Genomic DNA, 19,333 nt, shown 5'->3' with positions numbered 1-19,333 from the left:
AGAAAGGTTAAACTGCAGCCATAAACCAAAGAATATCAACTCAATTGGGAATTTTCCCCACCTGCACAATGCCTACGTCCTATCGGACGACACATCACCAAAGAGTGGGGTCGATCTCGAGCATTCTAGTTTTTCTATCGCAACATTACTCGTTTTGTAACAAGTTGTCATTCCTAATTGACAATCTTTACACATATGTGTAGAAGTACCGATCTTAGTCGTCTACTTCATTGAAAGTAATATGTGGGTTGTGTACCCTTTTATGTAAAGGCATTTAATAAGATAAAACATATGCGACCCTTAGGTGTTGTACCTTTTAGGCAATGTTGATTAAGTTGAAAAAGTGATACTAATGTTTCAAAAGTCAAGTTTATGTTTTCGAGTAAAAAATAATTTATGTTAGGATTACCGAAAGTCTGTCAAGCTTAGCTTAAGAAATAAGTTCAAAGTAAGTAAGGTTGTCAGCAAATGAGAATAAGTAAAACGTAGGCTTATAACTAGTATAACCTATCTTGATCTAGTAGTCATTCTACTCTTCCATCCCCTCTCCTCTACCTATTAAGGCCCATCTATTAACTTTTTACCATGGAAGAGTTTGAGCCTATCTCTTTTAACAAGTACATCAGTAAATATAGTTGTCTTAAGGAGCTTTTAGCGTCAACGATCTGCAGTACTGAGCTATGGAAAGTTTATCGAAAGTACCAGCATTTAAATAATTCTTGTTACAATTATTTAAATACGCTAAAACCTAAGTATATCTAGGCCCAAAATAATAATCGGTTAAAATAAAACGTTATACAATCGATTTTTTTAAACGTTAAATTAATAAGTAGAGACTATTTTAAAACAGGTATGGAGGATGAAGCGCAAAAATCATTTCCTGAGTATCACAAAATTTCGAACCAAAACGAAACTTTAGTGAAAAATACGTTTGTACACGTATATCTTTTATTGATTTTTAAAAATCAATTGGCAAATCTATTTTATTTAAATAATTTTTTTTAATTAATTTAAAACACAATTTTTTTGTAAATTCAAATTATTATTTGATTATTTTAAATCCTCAGATTATTTAAATTTAAAATAATTAATTTTAACATGTCAAGATTTATTTAAAATATTTTAAAATAAAGTTTTATTTTAAAAAGATACCTGTTAGATAAAATTAGACCGGTTCAAATAAACCTAACTTAAATAAACTTTCCATGCAGGAACAAGGAACCGGATCGGATAAACAAAAGAACCGGCTAAGAAAACTAGCCGGTCAAGCTACTAAACTGACCAAGAATACTTGGAACATGACCGCACAAAGAAAGGATCGGGACCGGAATCATCAAACAGCCGATCAGCCACAAGGCAGGGGAATAACCGGAAGAAGTCCGGTTAAGTCAAATGACCGACCAGTACAAGAAGACAATTTGGGTATCTGTTGAGAATGATACCAAAGGAACAGACTGAACACTTCCATATCCATACAAGTCTGAGGAAAGACTGTAGGCTGCAGAAGACAGTACTACCGGATCTTTCCACTTCGGGATAAGTCAGAAAGAAGACCTTCCAAGTACAGACAACTGTCCAACAGACAGTGCCTACATTGAGTAAAAGACAAACCTAGCAGGTTTGTCTTACACACCGGAAGAACAGACTGCCAAGTCTGAGGTTGACCATCAGGTCTGAATCTCTGAAACACTGAATCACTGCACCTCTTCTCAGCCAATCAAATTCAAGGCAGTAAGATATGACCGTTGGCATATTTCACCTATAAAAGGGGCAGTTGAAGAAGAGTAAATGGGTGACACAGTGGGACAAGTGTGACATAGCAAGCATTCAATTTACAAGTGAAAACAGTGTGCTCTCTCTAGAAAGCCTAGCGTTAAAGTTGAAGTGTTTAATTTACAATTCCGGTACAAATTGTAAAAGTGTTATCGAGCAGGAAATAAGTCTCGATCGGATTGTATTTGTATTCCTTAGTGAATATCCCTCTCGCGGCTTCGAGAGGAAGGGGTGACGTAGAAGTTTTATCTCCGAACATCCATAACATCGGTCTTGTTATTTACTTTCTGTCGGCTCCATTGTCTAACCGATTTATATTAACTTAACTACACCGCTCTAAACTGACTCTATATTATCCATACCGAAATTCCAGATTACCGAAACCGACCCACCATTTTCAAACCTCCATCATCCGAAACTGGCCTTGTCCATTATACAAGTGTGCTGCTTCAACCTGAAAGCAAACCTCTTCCGCGCTTGAACCTAGTTCAAGGGTTTGTGACAGGTTGTGTAGTATTGAAACCCCGGTGTTAATCTCTAACCGGATTAACCACCCCCCTTTGAGTGAGAACCGCTAACCGGTCCAACCCCCGGTCCTCCAGCGGCTACCTAGTTCCTAACAATTGGTATCAGAGCAGTTAGTTTCAATACTCAAGCAAGCATGTATCAGGATAGGCCTCCAATGCTAGAAGGTGATGACTTTGCCAACTGGAAGGCACGCATGCACCTGCACTTAGTCACCTTGGATGATGAAATGGAGTCCATTCTGACAGAAGGACCGATAGTTATTTATAAGGACAGAAAGGAATGGACGGCTGAAGATAGGAGAAGAAACAACCTAGATAATCATGCTAGAAACCGGATCTCCAACAATGTGGACAGAAACACATACTGCAAGATCAGAGACTGTCAAACCGCGAAGGAGACATGGAACACGGTTATCCAGATCTTTGAGGGAAATGAAAGAACAAAGGAGAACAAGATAATGGTGGCCACACAGAAGTTTGAAAGCATCAAAATGAAACCAGGAGAAACAATGAAAGAATACAGTGACCGGTTCACTGGTGTGATGGATGAATTAGCAACTCTGGGCAAGAAGTATGACAACAAAGAGGTCATTATGAAAGCTTTGAGATCTCTTCCAAGTACTTGGGACATAAAAACAATGGTAATGAGGGAATCAAAGAGCCTACGTAAGATGAAACTACACGATGTATTCAAAGATCTTAAGGCATATGAGTTCGAAATGAGATCTAGGACTGAAGAAGAAGTCTCGGCCTCAACATCAACCAAAGCACTAATCACATCTATAGAACCAGTTGCACCGGCACCGGCCCCTGCACCCGTACCGATCAGAACCGCCGAACAGTTCACCGAGGATGCCATGGCAATGCTTGCACAGAAGTTTGGGAGGTTTATAAAAAGAAGCCAACCGACGAACAACTACTATGGTGACAAATCCAATGTAAGACGTTATAACTGTAACTGTTTGGGACATTTTAAGTGGGAATGCAGGAAACCGAGGAGAGATACCCAGAAACCGGACTATCAAAATGACCGAAACAATTATCAACAAACCGGTGAAGGAAGTGAGATACCGAAAGCACTGATAGCCGACGATGGAGGAAGTCTATGGGCTCACAGTGACAGTGATGATGAACTCACGTGTCTCATGGCAAATGAAGAACAGGTATTTGACTCTCCTTGTGAAGAATTTCCATAGTCTGCATTGAATGACATGGTAGAAGAATATAGAAACCTACTAGCCATGCTACCTAAGCACCTCAACATTAGAACCGATCCCATAGTACCCATTCCGACAGAACCAGAGGTACTCATTATAACCGAACCGAAGGTCGTACAACCTGATGATACCCATACTTTAGAAACCGAGTTAGATTCTAAGACCGAACAATCCAGTGAACCGACTAGAGAATTAACCGAGGAAGAAAATGCACGACTTCAATATAAGATGGCCGCATATAAGAGATCTAGTGATATAGTAAAGAAAATGTGTAGTCATTACAGACATCCTCGTTGCAAGCTTGGCCTAGGATACACTGAGGTTAGCTCCAAAGACCGAAAACCCGTAGAGAAAGTAAGGTCTACAAGAGGTAACCTTCCCCTTATAAAATTCCTTAAAAGCTCCTGGACCGCTGAAGAGGAGGAGACCGCATACTATAGGGAAGAAAAGCTAAAATACGACTATGTTGGTCCAACCGAATCTGAGAGATGGCTTGACCCTGTGAAAAGAAAAGCCGAAATCTTCAAACATATAAAAGCCTTTCCTGAACCGCGTAGGTCAAACCACAGATCACCGAACCGAAGACCATCACCACTTAAGACCTATGTAGAAAAACCGAGATACATGAGACCGAGTGCCAAAAGGACAGTTAAAACCCTAGCAAAGAAGACCGTCCGGTTTATCAAGGTTTGGATACCTAAGGGACTAATCGAATGTGGACCCAAGTAAATGTGGGTACCAAATAGTTGTAAATATGTACATTTTGCAGGATCTAAAAAACGGCTAGGAAACTCTGAATGGTTCTTGGATAGCGGCTGCTCCAGGAACATGACCGGAAACAGCAATATGCTAACCGATATCAGAACAGTAACCGGTGCTCTAATCACCTTCGGTGACAATTCAAAAGGTAAAACTGTGGGCAAGGGTAAGATTGTCCATGGTAACCTAACCATTGATAATGTACTTCTAGTTGAAAACCTACGTTTTAACCTGCTTAGCATTAGTCAGATGTGTGATGCTGGATACACGGTAGAATTTCTTAAACATGCATGCTTAGTTAAGAACTCTCAAGGTATCGTACTGCTAACCGGAAATAGGATAGGTAGTATTTACAAGGTAGACTGGAAAACTAGAATAGAACATCCTATATGCATGATAGCTAAGACTGATCAAACCTGGTTGTGGCATAAGAGACTAAACCATCTAAACATGAAAACTTTAAACTACATTCGTGGTAAGAAGCTAGTTGAGGGCATTCCTGATATAGTATTTAATCAAGATAAGGTTTCCTCAGCATGTCAAATGGGTAAACAAACTAGGTCAACCTTTAAGAGTAAAGGAAACATCCAATCTAGCCGATGCTTAGATCTTCTTCACATGGATTTATTTGGACCGATTCAGGTCATTAGCCTAGGAGGTATGCTTTACACCATGGTAGTTATTGATGTTTATTCTAGATTTACATGGGTAATATTTCTACTATCTAAACATGAAACCGTATCAAACCTGATTACACTTCTTAAGCGCCTGCAAAATGAAAAATCAACTCGCATTAATAGCATTCGAAGTGATCGAGGTACCGAATTTACTAATAGTACATTAACCGCATATCTTGATGAATCCGGCATTAGACACGAGTTGTCTAGTGCTAGGACTCCTCAACAAAATGGCCTGGCCGAGAGAAGAAACCGGACTCTCAAGGAAGCCGCACGGTCCATGATAGCCGATTCCGGCATTGCTTAGAAATTTTGGGCTGAGGCTATCAATATTGCATGCTATACACAAAATCGGTCTTTAATTAACAAGTTTCACAACAAAACACCGTATGAGGTCTACTTTAACAGGATTCCCAAACTTAAGTACCTCAAGATTTTCGGTTGTAAGTGTTATATACACATAAATGGTAAGACCCAACTCACTGTTTTTGATGCAAAAACCGATACCGGGATCATGTTAGGATACTCAGCAGTAAGTAAGGCATATAGAGTATATAATAATAGAACTGCAACCGTGGAGGAAACAATTCACGTTGTTTTCGATGAATCGGTTGAAAGCAATACTGCTTCATGCTTTGATCTACACAACAGATTGGAAAATAACAATATTCATTCTGATAGTGAAGATGAGACTCCGGTCTTCAGGCGGTTTGTCCATGACCAAATGGGTAACATTGAAACCCAGCCGGATCAAGCTGTTCCACAATAGGAAGCTGACACTTCGGTCCAATCCGAGGAAGTCGGTCGGTCTGACAATCTTGTCCAGCCTACCGATATGTCTAGCCTTGATCAAGTAAACGGTAACTTGGTAGACATCCCTGAACTGAATCTCAGAAGAAACAGTAAACATCCTCCTGAGCAAATTATAGGTGACCCTTCAGAACCTGTTCGAACTAGGGGTCAACTTCTGGAAGGATACTTTAATTCCGCATTTATATCCCAGATTGAGCCGAAAAGAATAGATGAAGCATTGTCAGATCCGGATTGGATCTTGGGAATGCAAGAAGAGCTAAACCAGTTCGAGAGCAGTAAAGTCTGGTACCTAGTCCCTAGACCGAAGGATCAATCGGTCATAGGAACAAGATGGGTATTTAGAAACAAACTCAATGAGGACGGTTTGGTCACAAGGAACAAAGCCAGATTAGTGGCACAAGGTTACAAACAGGAAGAAGGCATTGATTTTGAAGAGTCATTTGCTCATGTAGCTAGGATTGAAGCTATTAGAATTTTTCTAGCCTTTGCTGCTTTCAAAAACTTTAAGGTTTTCAAATGGATGTTAAAAGTGCATTTCTGAACGGTGACCTACGTGAAGAAGTGTATGTTGAACAACCACCCGGTTTCAAAAGCGCTGCATTTCCAAACCATGTATACCGGCTAAATAAAGCTTTATACGGTCTAAAGCAAGCACCTAGAGCCTGGTATGATACACTAACCGCATTTCTATTACAACATGATTTCACCATCGGTTCGGTGGATAAAACATTGTTTAAATTTGAAAAGAAGGAACATATCCTACTTGTTCAAATCTATGTAGATGATATCATTTTCGGTTCCACTGATCCTAAGCTATGTGATAAATTCTCAAAAATGATGACTGACAAGCTTGAAATGAGTATGATGGGAGAATTAAGTTTCTTCCTAGGTCTTCAGGTTAAACAACTCAAAGAAGGAACATTCATTAGCCAACATAAATACACCAAGGAGCTACTAAAGAAGTTCGGGATGGACACTTGCTCCTCGGCGGCTACTCCAATGAGCTCATCGATTAAACTGGACAGAGATGATGAGGGCCAATCGGTAGACCAGATTGCATACCGGGGCATGATCGGTTCCCTCCTATACTTGACAGTGAGTAGACCGGACATCCTGTTTGCAGTTGGTGTATGTGGGAGATTCCAAGCAAATCCAAAACAATCCCACTACACAACCGCAAAAAGGATACTGAAGTATCTAAAGGGCACACCTGATGTCGGTCTGTGGTATCCAAAGGACTCGTCTTTTAATCTAACGAGTTACTCAGACGCAGACTATACAGGTTGTAAGATTGACAGAAAGAGTACCAGCGGAACATGTCAGTTCCTAGGTGACCGACTTGTTTCATGGCATAGCAAGAAGCAGACATCGGTGGCCACGTCCACTGCAGAAGCTGAATATCTGGCGGCCGGAAGCTGCTGCTCACAACTCCTCTGGATACAACAACAGCTGAGGGACTTCGGTGTCATAGCCGAAGAGTCCCCGATCTTCTGTGACAACACGAGTGCCATAGCAATAACTTACAATCCGGTTCTCCATTCTAGGACCAAGCATATCGACATAAGGCACCACTTCATCAGGGAACATGTCACACTGAAGCATATCCGGCTGGAATACGTATCGACTGACCAACAAGTAGCCGATATCTTCACGAAGCCTCTACAGGAAGCTAAGTTCTCTCAATTCAGACTTACTCTCGGTTTAACCGATATTAGTCAGATCCTTCCTAAGGATGCTTAAAGGGAAACCGATTCGGACAGATAAAACCGGTAGTTCCTTGGACTTCAAATTTCCAAGTTACCTATGGAAGAACCGCCCAGCTCATCAGATAGAGTAAACCGACCGGCTACTTGGTGCATGCACCAAATAACCGCATCGGGATGAACAACTGATGACTGACCGGTTTGGAAGCAGGTCACCCTAGATTATTTGAATTCCAAACAGAAGTGGAATAATTATCAGTGTTTAAAGATATCTGTTCTGAAACATTGCCCTTTCAAAGTAAACTGGTCACACCTAAAAAGACGTGAAGATCTGTTGATATCTTTCACAGTCCAGGTCTATGACCAACACCCTATACTGAAAACATACCTATTTCATGCAATACATATTTATCCTACAGTTAATAGACATCATCCTATTTAATACCTGGACAATAAGATAATCCCTAAACTAGTATTTAAGTGAAGTAAACATTCACCAAAACACTCACAAGACAAAAGATTACTCTCTCACTAAGACAAAAATGTCTCAGTTCCCCAACATCCTCCAGGTTGATTTTCAATCCTGTTCAAACATAGAGCACTATGAGGTGTATAAGATAATCAAATCTCTGGAGGAAACCGGTCTTCGGTACTTCCTAGACGACAAACACACCATCTATCCTGAATCCATTCTGGAGTTCTTCTATCACGCAAGGGTGTTCAGAGGGACCCCCCACTTTGAAACTCACATTCAATCTAAAGTGGGAGGTATCGTCTTTGATTTCACCGAGAGGGACTTCGCGCGGTGCTTTAGCCTGCCAAAGCACGGGTTGATAGATCTAGAAGTTCCAGCCGACATAAAGGCTGAGATCTCCATCGCCTTCGCATGGTCTGACGAACCGGTTGAGGATCACGGTACAAAATCGCACTTGAGAGCTGAATATCAGCTTCTCAATGATGTGATCGGTAAGAGCATCTTCGGAAAGGATGTCACAAATACCTACAGTACCTCGAGCTTCAACATGATGGCGGCTATAATCACCGGAACACCGGTGAACTGGTCCAGGGTGCTGTTTGACATACTTATCTGGATGGTTGGCATCCGATTAGTCGGCTTCATCCCCCAACTAAGTTGTCTTCTTGTGGAGCTCGGTGTTCCAACCTGTCCCGGAGAAGGTTTGAACCAAGCCCAAGTGCTGACTAAAGAAGTAACCGACTCCTTTTATGAGCGGTTCGAGAGAGCTTGGAGGAGAAGAAACCGCCGCAACGGTGTTGTCAACTCTTATGCACACTGAGTCACTCCTTCCTGCATCCGGTCGTTTTTCTTCATGCACCGGGTGCATCCTTATCCAACCTATCTTTGATCGTTTCGGCTTGATCTATGTCTTCTTCGGTTTCACTTATGTTCCTTTTGATTCTATGCTTTCTTCATGCCTTTTCGGCACTATCTATGTTGCTCTCGGTCTCCTTTGATTAATCTCGGATATGTTCTTGCAATTAATGAAAAAGGAATCCCTAATTAATGAGATAACCCCCAACCACCTGAACATTTAATATCCAACTAACCTGGTTACTTCTCAACTAATACCTACCTCGGGCTCCGCAATCTGCCTCTTCCCAATACACCTTGGAAACATAAAGATTCTCTTGTCTAATAAAACAAAACTAACAATCAAAGCTTATGTTTTCCCTCCAAAACCGATCCTATATAAGGAGTCATCTTCTAATCAATTTACCACATCCGAAAGCATAAAACACTTTTGAAAATCCTTTGAATTCCATCTCTCTCAATACCGTAATCATGCCGAGCCGAACTTTGGGAAACTTTCTAAGCATCGATTTCAACTCATGTATGGAAGAATGGGACGGAAATCATACAAAGAAAACCATGTTTGAATCCTTTATTGATACCGGCCTTCGAACCTTCCTCGAAGAATCCGGTCCCATATTGATTGAGGATGTCAAGGCATTCTTCAAAAGTGCCTGCATTAGGGGAGACTACATTGTCTCTACGGTAAGGGACCACACCTTCTGGCTTGATGAAGCCGAATTTGCCTCCCTTCTCAATTTGCCCACAGAAGGGTTCTCTGATTTCCCGACTTTGGAGGGAATTGATGCATTCTACTATGCACTACTCTTCTCTGGAAACCTTGATCCAGTGGAAAACTATGGGTTAAAAACCCGCCTCGGTCGTAATGCTCAACTCCTTCTTGAAATTGTCACTCGATCCATTCTTTGTCAGTCCCCAAATCAGAAGTACTCAAAGAATACCTATAACATGATGACCCATATCTTCAGCAAAACGACCATCAATTGGTCAGCGGTCATCTTTCAAAACCTAAAGAACATGGTGCTGACCAAGAAAGGTCTCGGCTATGCACCTCACATAAGTAAGTTGATTCTCAGGTACTGGCCAGAGTTTGGACCGGGTACACCGGCATCCCCCTCAAACATTCTTGATGCAGATGCGGTGGAAGAGAAGTTCTCCAGAATGGTTTTTACTTCTTAAGTGCCTATTTTCGCATCGAACTATCCTTCAGTTCTTTCTCTGTATTGTCTCTTGAATAAAATATCATTTCAGTTTAAATGACCGGGTCTTCTTAATACTTTGAATATTTATCTAAGTAACCGGTTAACATCTTCAAACTATAACCGCGTCCTTATCCGGTCACATAAAATCACTTAAAATAAAAAGATTGCAAACACTCTGATCATTCAAAATAACCGGTTAAACTTAGAAACCGCACCATCAATCGGTCTCAAAATGAAGAGTGCGTCATCAATGGCATAAGCAAAAGTTTTGGAGGGAAATTTCCCGCCCAAAACTCCCGCCCCCTTGGTTTACCGCCCACGGATTGGCGGCTTTTCACTCCCGCCCATGGTTTGCCGCTCCTTTCAACTTGGAGGGAAAACTCCCGCCCAATGTTGATGGGACGGTTGGGCTTCCAAACCGCATCTATAAAAGGGACTCTCGGTCATTTTATTTCATTCTCACGCGAATCTTCTTTCTCTCTCTAAGCTCTCTAACTCTCTAAAGCGGTTATTTCTCAAACTCTCTCAAAATCTCTAAGATGGGGCGCGATTTGTCTTTGTTTAGGCACCTATCTCAGGTGGATTTCGAGGAAATCCGACTGAAAGGTACGTCCGACGCAAAAGAGGTTATTGACCGGGTAGTCAAAACCTGTCTGGAATATTTCCTTGGCGGTCCTCATGTTCTCTACAAAAATGCGGTCGAAGAATTTTTCAAAACTGCAACTATCTCTAATGACAAAATCACCGCAACTGTATGCGGTACTGAAATAGAACTCACCGAGGCATCAGTGGCAGAGAGCCTGCGCCTTCCAACAACCGGCCAGGATGCAACGGCGGACATAGAGATCAAAACCTTTGAGGCGGCTTGCCAGATTCTCTCGGCGACTAAGGAGCCGATAAAAGTATCCGGTAGCAAATCGACGTTGAAACCGGAGTACATTCCAATCTGTGACATCTTCGCAAGGGCGATTCTGGCAAGGGGAGGAAACTATAGCAGCCTAACAAGGGACAAAATCAGGATGCTGATCGGCCTGATAGAGGGAACAAAGGTCAACTGGGTAAAAGCGGTGTTCAACAACTTAATGGATATGGTGAAACCGGATTCAAACCGGTCATGGGGATACGCCGTTCCTCTCGGTAAGAACTTCCTTCACCACAATCTCAGCATCGGTCCCGGCGTCATCGTCGCAAATAGAAGCCTCATCAGATCGAAACAATTCTTAGAACGGAAGCAGCCGGCCCCCGGTTCCACAGGTGGCCGAAAGAAGAAAGCCGACAAGAAAACGGCCCCAGCCAAAGCAAAGGAAGAAAGCAAAGGAAAAGAGAAAGTAACTTTCTCGGAACCGCCGCAGCAGACGGAGGATGAAGAGTCGGCTTCCCACTCTGAAAGAACCGATACAGAGAAGACCGAGGACGAAAGATCGGTCAATGAGGACGAGCATTCGGCCCAGAGCCCCGATAATACCGGTCCTGACGCCAATCCTGAGACCACCGAGGGTGGTGAAGAAGGTGATAAAGAAGCCGATGATGAAGGCGGCGACAAAGACAAGGAGGAGGCCGAAGAAGCAGAGGCCGATAGGATATCTCTGAAACTCCTTCAGGGCGCCAAAAAGCGAGCCGAGTCGATTGAGGAGTTATACCTGGAATGGCACGAGCACCGGTTCGGCACACCATATAGGGAAATCCTACCGGGCCACACAGACTTGGAATGCATCCAAAGACTAGAGGAAGTGGAGGACTTGATCATAAATCTCACAAAATCCAACACAATTCAAGAGGTATTACACCGAACCTGCCTCTTAAAACCAAAGGTCCAACTACGGAAGCTAACCACACGCATCCGGAAAATTACGGAGGAGTTCGAAGCGGTGGGACCGGAAGACACCTTAACACCGCGGGTGTTAGAAAGGCTTGAAAAAGCCAAAGGAGACCTCATTCAAGAAATTGACCGGCTAGAAGCAATATGCAGTCAAAGAAAAATACTGGTCTATACTACTCCCCGGATCGAAACGAGTCTGGATCACTGTCCAACACCTCCAAGGGAGAATGCGGCATCAAAAGAATCCGATGAAAAAGCGGATCCCAATCTCACCGGGAAATCCCCTCCTCCACAACCGGAAGTCTCCAAATCAGACTTCACAAAGGAATGGGTTGAGGGCCGTCTCCAAAGGCTTGAAGTCTCAACAAAAGAACGGATTGATAGCCGTATTCAAGAGTTTGAAGACTCCGCGGTTCAGCCATTCAAGGAGAGATTCCGAAGAATCGTTGGCTCGGCACTCAAGTTCGCCGATACCACAAGGTATCTTTTGAACAGAACTCAGGACCGGCTCTCAGAAATCGACGAAGATCAACAGGAAGAGGCGGCTCTGCGCAGTAAATATTTTAAGCGAACCGCAATTTTGGAGGATATGACCTCCGAGTTAAAGGAAGACTTCGGTCGGCTTGAAAGAGAGACCGACCAACGATTGGCGGAAGTTGCTGGGGACGTGGTCAGCACAACACTCGGACGGGTCTCCGAACTCGAGAAGAAAAATGAGGGTCTCGAGGCCGAACTGAAGGCGCTTTCCGAACAAGTTGCCGAACTGCTGAGGGTTAAAATGAACGCGGACGCCGCGGTTGTAGAGGCTGATGCCCAAGCGGCTAAGAGGGTCCAGGATGCGCTGGACGCCGAAGCAGGTAAAGAGAAGGAGGCACCGCGATCATCCCAACTCACCGAAGAAGAAGAGGAAGCCGAGCGGATTCGAAGGTCAGAGGCCATGTTCCCAGGACTTGCAAAGAAAGCAGCCGCTCAAGCTGCGAAGGATGCTGAGCGGTTGAAAAGGGAAAAACGGAGGCTGGAAAGTTTCGCAGAAGAAAACAAGAAGAAAAAGGCGGCCGCCTCCATTTCAGCGCTGAAAAAGCGAAAGAGGGAAGCCTCAAAGAAAGTTCAAATAGCCGACCTACTCAATGAGGTCACTGAAACGGTCATCTCAAGTATACCGCAGCAGGCTGCTCAAGTCGAAGAGGAGGTTGAAGAACAACTGCAGCCCCGGTCTACAAGACAACGAGTTTCAGAACCGGCCAGTCGACCGCAACCGGAGAAGAAAAAGCGGAGCATATATGACTTCTCGGACTCGGAATAGGGGCTCTCTTTCCTTTACTTGTCTTAGTATTTTTATATTATGTTATTTTCGGTTAACTATCATATATATAAAGCTATTTTTGAAACCGGCCATCTCTTGCATCTCTACTTAGTTTTGATAATTTTAAATAAAATAATCAAAAAGGGAGAAATTGATAAGATAAAAGATAAAGTCTCTTCCAAAATTTTTCTCAAAATTTTTCGAAAAATTTTTCGAAAAATTCTCCTAAGTCAGTTTCAAAAATCCGGACAAACAAAACAACCGGCCTACGGTTGCAAACTTACATGATTTTGATAATTTTAAATAAAATAATCAAAAAGGAAGAAATTGTTAGATAAAATTAGACCGGTTCAAATAAACCTAACTTAAATAAACTTTCCATGCAGGAACAAGGAACCGGACCGGATAAACAAAAGAACCGGCTAAGAAAACTAGCCGGTCAATCTACTAAACCGACCAAGAATACTTGGAACATGACCGCATAAAGAAAAGATCAGGACCGGAATCATCAAACAGCCGATCAGCCAACAGGCAGAGGAATAACCGGAAGAAGTCCGGTTAAGTCAAATGACCGACCAGTACAAGAAGACAATTCGGGTATCTGTTGAGAATGATACCAAAGGAACAGACTGAACACTTCCATATCCATACAAGTCCGAGGAAAGACTGTAGGCTGCAGAAGACAGTACTACCGGATCTTTCCACTTCGGGATAAGTCAGAAAGAAGATCTTCCAAGTACAGACAACTGTCCAATAGACAGTGCCTACATTGAGTAAAAGACAAACCTAGTAGGTTTGTCTTACACACCGGAAGAACAGACTGCCAAGTCTGAGGTTGACCATCAGGTCTGAGGAAACGACCGCAGGTCTGAATCTCTGAAACACTGAATCACTGCACCTCTGCTCAGCCAATCAAATTCAAGGCAGTAAGATATGACCGTTGGCATATTTCACCTATAAAAGGGGCAGTTGAAGAAGAGTAAATGGGTGACACAGTGGGACAAGTGTGACATAACAAGCATTCAATTTACAAGTGAAAACAGTGTGCTCTCTCTAGAAAGCCTAGCGTTAAAGTTTAAGTATTTAATTTACAATTCCGGTACAAATTGTAAAAGTGTTATCGAGCAGGAAATAAGTCTCGATCGGATTGTATTTGTATTCCTTAGTGAATATCCCTCTCGCGGCTTCGAGAGGAAGGGGTGACGTAGGAGTTTTATCTCCGAACATCCATAACATCGGTCTTGTTATTTACTTTCTGTCGGCTCCATTGTCTAATCGATTTATATTAACTTAACTACACCGCTTTAAACTGACTCTATATTATCCATACCGAAATTCCAGATTACCGAAACCGACCCACCATTTTCAAACCTCCATCATCCGAAACCGGCCTTGTCCATTATACAAGTGTGCTGCTTCAACCTGAAAGCAAACCTCTTCCGCGCTTGAACCTAGTTCAAGGGTTTGTGACAGGTTGTGTAGTATTGAAACCCCGGTGTTAATCTCTAACCGGATTAACCACCCCCCTTTGAGTGAGAACCGCTAACCGGTCCAACCCCCGGTCCTCCAGCGGCTACCTAAATCCTAACAATACCTAAGACGCAAACTGAGGTTTAAACTCTATCGAACCTCGAGCTTCTCCGATAACACGGGTTTTCTAGGGCTTACAACTCTTTTGACGACTATGTTAGGTATTAAATGTTTAACTCGAAAACATAAACTTGGCTTTTGAAAAATGTTTGTATCAAGTTTTTAATTTAATAGGCATATCCCGAAAGGTACAATGTCTAAGTGATGCATAGGTTTTATCTTACTAAATACATAAAATTGTAAAGGGTAATAACCTTAACATTACTTCCAAGAAGTACAATATTTGAGTCTGTACTTCTACACTTATGTGTAAAGTTTGTCAATGAGGTATGAGAACTTGTTACAAAACAAGTGATGTTGCGAGAGAAAAATTAGAAAGCATGGGATCGATCCCCCTTTTGACGATGAGCCATCCAATGGGACGCATGCACTGTGGAGGTGGGGAAAATTTCTCGATTGAGTTGATATTCCCTAGTTTATGGCGGTGGTTTACTCCCTCTATTATTGATAAATGATAACATCTTATGATTCCCCTTTACGCAAAAAAACTCTAGATCTTCCTCCAAACCGGTTTTTTTTCATGCCAAGACAACTAAAACCTCATCATTATTACTCTTATGTGACTACTATGTATGTATTATATGTAATGCATTTAGAGTCTAAATGAACTCGATAATTGAGAAACCATTATATATGGACTCAATAACTGAAGGAGAATAGAACTTGTTCTTTGCTAGAATTGGCATTGAAGTGCATCCTAGGAGTGTCCTGCCAATGAAAATAGCAGTTGATGACATAAAAGGAAAGCACAATGTCATAGAGATCTCTTATGAATGGAAACCAAAAAGGTGTGCTTTCTGTAACAATTTTCTACACAATAAATGTGATAAAGCTAAAGAAGAAGAGCAAAATAGACAGAAAACAGAAAAAGAAAAAGAAGGAAACAGAGAAGGCTAAACTCAAAGATCAAACATTTGTAGAAGAAAGCAAGAAGAATTCTAAGAAAATGGAAATCAGCAAAAGAAAGAAAGTAAAGGGAATCAAGGTAAAGATAAAAAGAAAATTTTATGTAATGCAAAGGATTAGGCCTAAAATGGAAGATGAACATCAAGTTGTTGTTGAGGAAACTCAAGATGAAAACACCCAGAATTTCAAAGCTGAAACAGAGAATTCTAAAGTCGATAAAGAAGATTACAAAACCGATGTGGAATCTGAAGCTGAAGATGAAGATAAGGAAGACAAAGAATACAGAAATTCAAGTTGAAGATAACAAAGATAAAAGTCTTGAAATTATCAAAAACAATTCTTTCTATGAAATCAGAACGGGCTCGTACAAAGAGAGAATTCAAAGTGAGAAAGAACAATACTTATCATCCTTTTCAATACAATCTTCTTTTATCGTTAGAGGAAAAGGAAGAGGTAGAGGAAGAGGATTTGGAAGAAGGCATCTCAATGAAGATAGATGGCATGCGAAAATCTCAAGTTGCGATGATTATGTTTGAACGTAGTCTTTTTATTTGTAATTTCTGTTATTTAGAATGTATTAATGCTACTAATTAAGTTTTTTAGGGTATTTTGATGGTTATCCTTAATCATATTTAGGGTTTGTCTAGCTTTAATTTCTGACCCTCCCACTTTTGGGATTTTAATAAAATGGTTTTAACCGTTTTCCCAAAACATATTATTTTAACTTTCAAAAATTAATTCTTATTTAATTTTATTCAATTTAATATATAAAATATTAATTTTATAACTTATCTTAAATAAATCTCAAATAATTTATATTTTTATTAACAATGTTTTTAGTCAAAACTCATAAAAATCTGTAAAAACTCAAAGATTTGATGAGCTTGATTCAATATATATTATTATTATGGACTAATGTAAAAAAGTCTAAAATAAAAACGTTTGGTCAAAATCTCAGTTGAAAAAACTAGAGTTCAAACTCAAGTTTGAAGTATCTCAAATGACTAACTACGAGTTTGTTAGATTTATGTAATTTGTATGCTTATTTTTTACTATTAGATTGTTGCTAGATTTATGTAATTTATGTCTATTTTATTTTTTCCTGATAGATTGTTTAGATGTCATTTAATTTTTTATATAATACTTAATTAACTATAATTATAATTGGTCTTTTTCTAATATAACGGTAATAAGAGGTGAATACTAAGCTCAATTCTTGAGTTCGAACCCGTTTTGTTGTCCCATTTTTATTATTATTATGATTACTATTGGTGGAAAAGAAGATAGGAAGCTTCGTGGAAACTTGCAGATTCCATTAACCGTCTGGAATGATGATGATTGCTAGAACTTCTTTTCTCATGCTTGTTTAATTCGATAAAATGTAGTGGGTTTTGATGGTGTGATTGGAATATTTTATGCAATTATTTTCTTCTTTTTGTTTTCTTCCCATTTTATATTCTTCATCTCTCCAACTTTCTCAATAATTGACATATTTTAATACAAGATCTATATGTACAAAAGCAAAAGCTTGGTCATTGATTAATTTATGAAAAAAATGACGAAATACATATAAAATGAATCGAAGTACAAATTAAGTACAAACTGTTTCTTAATTGAGCATACATATTTCCTAATTTATACTCTCAAAATATATTAAAGTGGAACAAGTTGTCTTTATAATTATTATTATTATTTTATTATTATTATTATTATGCATGTATAAACTATTCATTATTTGGTAAGTTCACTAAATTTGTAATATCCCTCTTTTAAAAGTTTGAGGAAAATTTAACTGGTAATTTTTATTTTTATAAAAATGTATACAAATATTTACTACATAAAAGTGGTTGCCAATTCATTTTAATATTTTATATAAAAAATCAAAATAAACCTAAACTATTTATTTATAAGAGGAAGGATATTATATTATAGATACACTAACATAATTAATTATTAAAGTAACTTAGTGTTTTTTCAACTTATAAAATTAACTTATTTTGTTATTTTATTTTCAAAATAATCTAATTTATTATTTAAATTCAGATTTGTTTTACTTTTTTTAATTAATAATTAATATATTTACATTTAAATTCATTATTATTATTATATATATATATATTATTATCTTTATAAATTAGATTATTTATATTTTGATATATATTTTTTAACTTATTATTTTTATAAATTTGATTATTTATATTTTGTTTATCTATCTCAGTTTGAATAGGTTGGATTTGACTTTGTTCGATTTTCTTCTTTTTCAAATTTTTATTAAGAAGAAGATTATCATATATATTTATCTATCATGTGCTATTAAGAACATCTAATATGATTTGTTTGAATTGTGAAGAAATAATACAATTAAAAGTTAATTAGAATCTTACAATAAGAATAGACAACATAATCAAGAAGTCATATTATAATAATAATAATAAGTTTAAATATAAATATATTAATTAAGTAATTAAAAAAATAAGTTTAAATAGTAAAATATGTCAGTTTAAAATTAAATAAACAAAATAAGTTAGTTAAAGAAATTAAACAAAAAATTATGTCATTTTGGGAATTGGTTCTACATTAACGAGTACATTTTGAATTTGAGATGAGTGGTTGGATGAATTGGTTTGATCCAGATATTTGTAGTATATTTTTTTCAAAGATAACGGATGAGTTCGGCCGTTACAGATAGTATCAAAGGTGATCCGGTAATAGGAACAAACTAAGTGACAGGTAGGTTAGAGTCCTAACGGGTGGAAACCGAGATTATCGAATACATATATATATTTTTCTTAAGAATAATGATGAATGCTTTTAGATTGAGACTCACCAAACTAGAATCTAATGGTTACTCCATCATTGACTATTTTTAGAGCAAATTGCCTCTATAAATACACTAATAGAGAAAACCCTTGAACACACACTTTTCATTTCCTAAAATATTACGCACAAGAGAGAGAAACTTTCTTACTTAAGTTAGCTAGAGAACAGAAAATACTTTTTTGAAAAACAAAATCCCGATCAATTCTTAATTTCTTTCACACCAATAAAAATAAAAATGTCTTCCATTGGAGCAAACTATGGTCATCTTCAAATTCAGGAAAAGAGGCACAAAGAGAAGGTGATGAAGAAAAGGCTAGAAGAGGATAATAAAGACAGAAATTACACTAGCAATCATGATGCAGCCATTTGCAGTTTTACAAAGACCAACACCAAGGTAATATTAAGAAATCACACAAGATTTAAACATGTTAGTCTAACATAACCATAAAATAATACTGAAAAATCTAATATTTGGACAGGTTTATCCGACGAAAATGGAGGTTGGTGACTCAGCCTACAAACATGGTTGATTGGGAGCTATTTTTGACAACAGTACTAGTCTTGGAATGTACTTAAATTAAAGATATAGCAGTTCAATTACTGCTCTTTTATATTTGCCTGCTTTGTTCTTTTTTTCCTTGTTTCAGATTCTATTTTTGTTTGGTGTGTATGTAATAACTAATAAACCTAGACTAAGCCCATTAAAGTTGAAATTGTAATGATATTTGGGCTTAATTTGATAATTACAACACTTTGTAACTTATTTCAGTTTAGTTTCATAGTGTTTTGTTTGAAAGCGGTGCAACTTTTTGATTAATTCACATCATAAATATT

General features: G+C 39.0%; 1 protein-coding gene across 1 annotated transcript; it reads left to right on the top strand.

Moving 5' to 3' along the window:
- Positions 1-8,011: 8,011 nt before the first annotated feature.
- Positions 8,012-19,029, top strand: LOC124930188 (calponin homology domain-containing protein DDB_G0272472-like). The gene is made up of 4 exons (XM_047470545.1): positions 8,012-8,435; positions 11,256-13,009; positions 18,777-18,893; positions 18,979-19,029. Exons 1-4 carry the CDS (start codon positions 8,012-8,014, stop codon positions 19,027-19,029), a joined length of 2,346 nt encoding a protein of 781 aa, XP_047326501.1.
- Positions 19,030-19,333: the final 304 nt, after the last annotated feature.

Source organism: Impatiens glandulifera, chromosome 3 (genome assembly GCF_907164915.1).
Source record: "Impatiens glandulifera chromosome 3, dImpGla2.1, whole genome shotgun sequence".
NCBI classification, from domain to species: Eukaryota; Viridiplantae; Streptophyta; class Magnoliopsida; order Ericales; family Balsaminaceae; genus Impatiens; species Impatiens glandulifera.
The sequence above is the reverse complement of the archived record's forward strand: the minus strand, read 5'-3'. Positions and strand labels throughout refer to the sequence as shown.

Bases quoted from the DNA above. Each gene is read 5' to 3' on its own strand.
- LOC124930188 (XM_047470545.1), top strand. From the start codon at position 8,012: ATGTCTCAGTTCCCCAACATCCTCCAGGTTGATTTTCAATCCTGTTCA. The intron at 13,010-18,776 runs GTTGAAGAACAA...CTTCAAATTCAG, and splicing joins CTGCTCAAGTCGAAGAGGAG to GAAAAGAGGCACAAAGAGAA. The intron at 18,894-18,978 runs GTAATATTAAGA...ATATTTGGACAG, and splicing joins TTACAAAGACCAACACCAAG to GTTTATCCGACGAAAATGGA.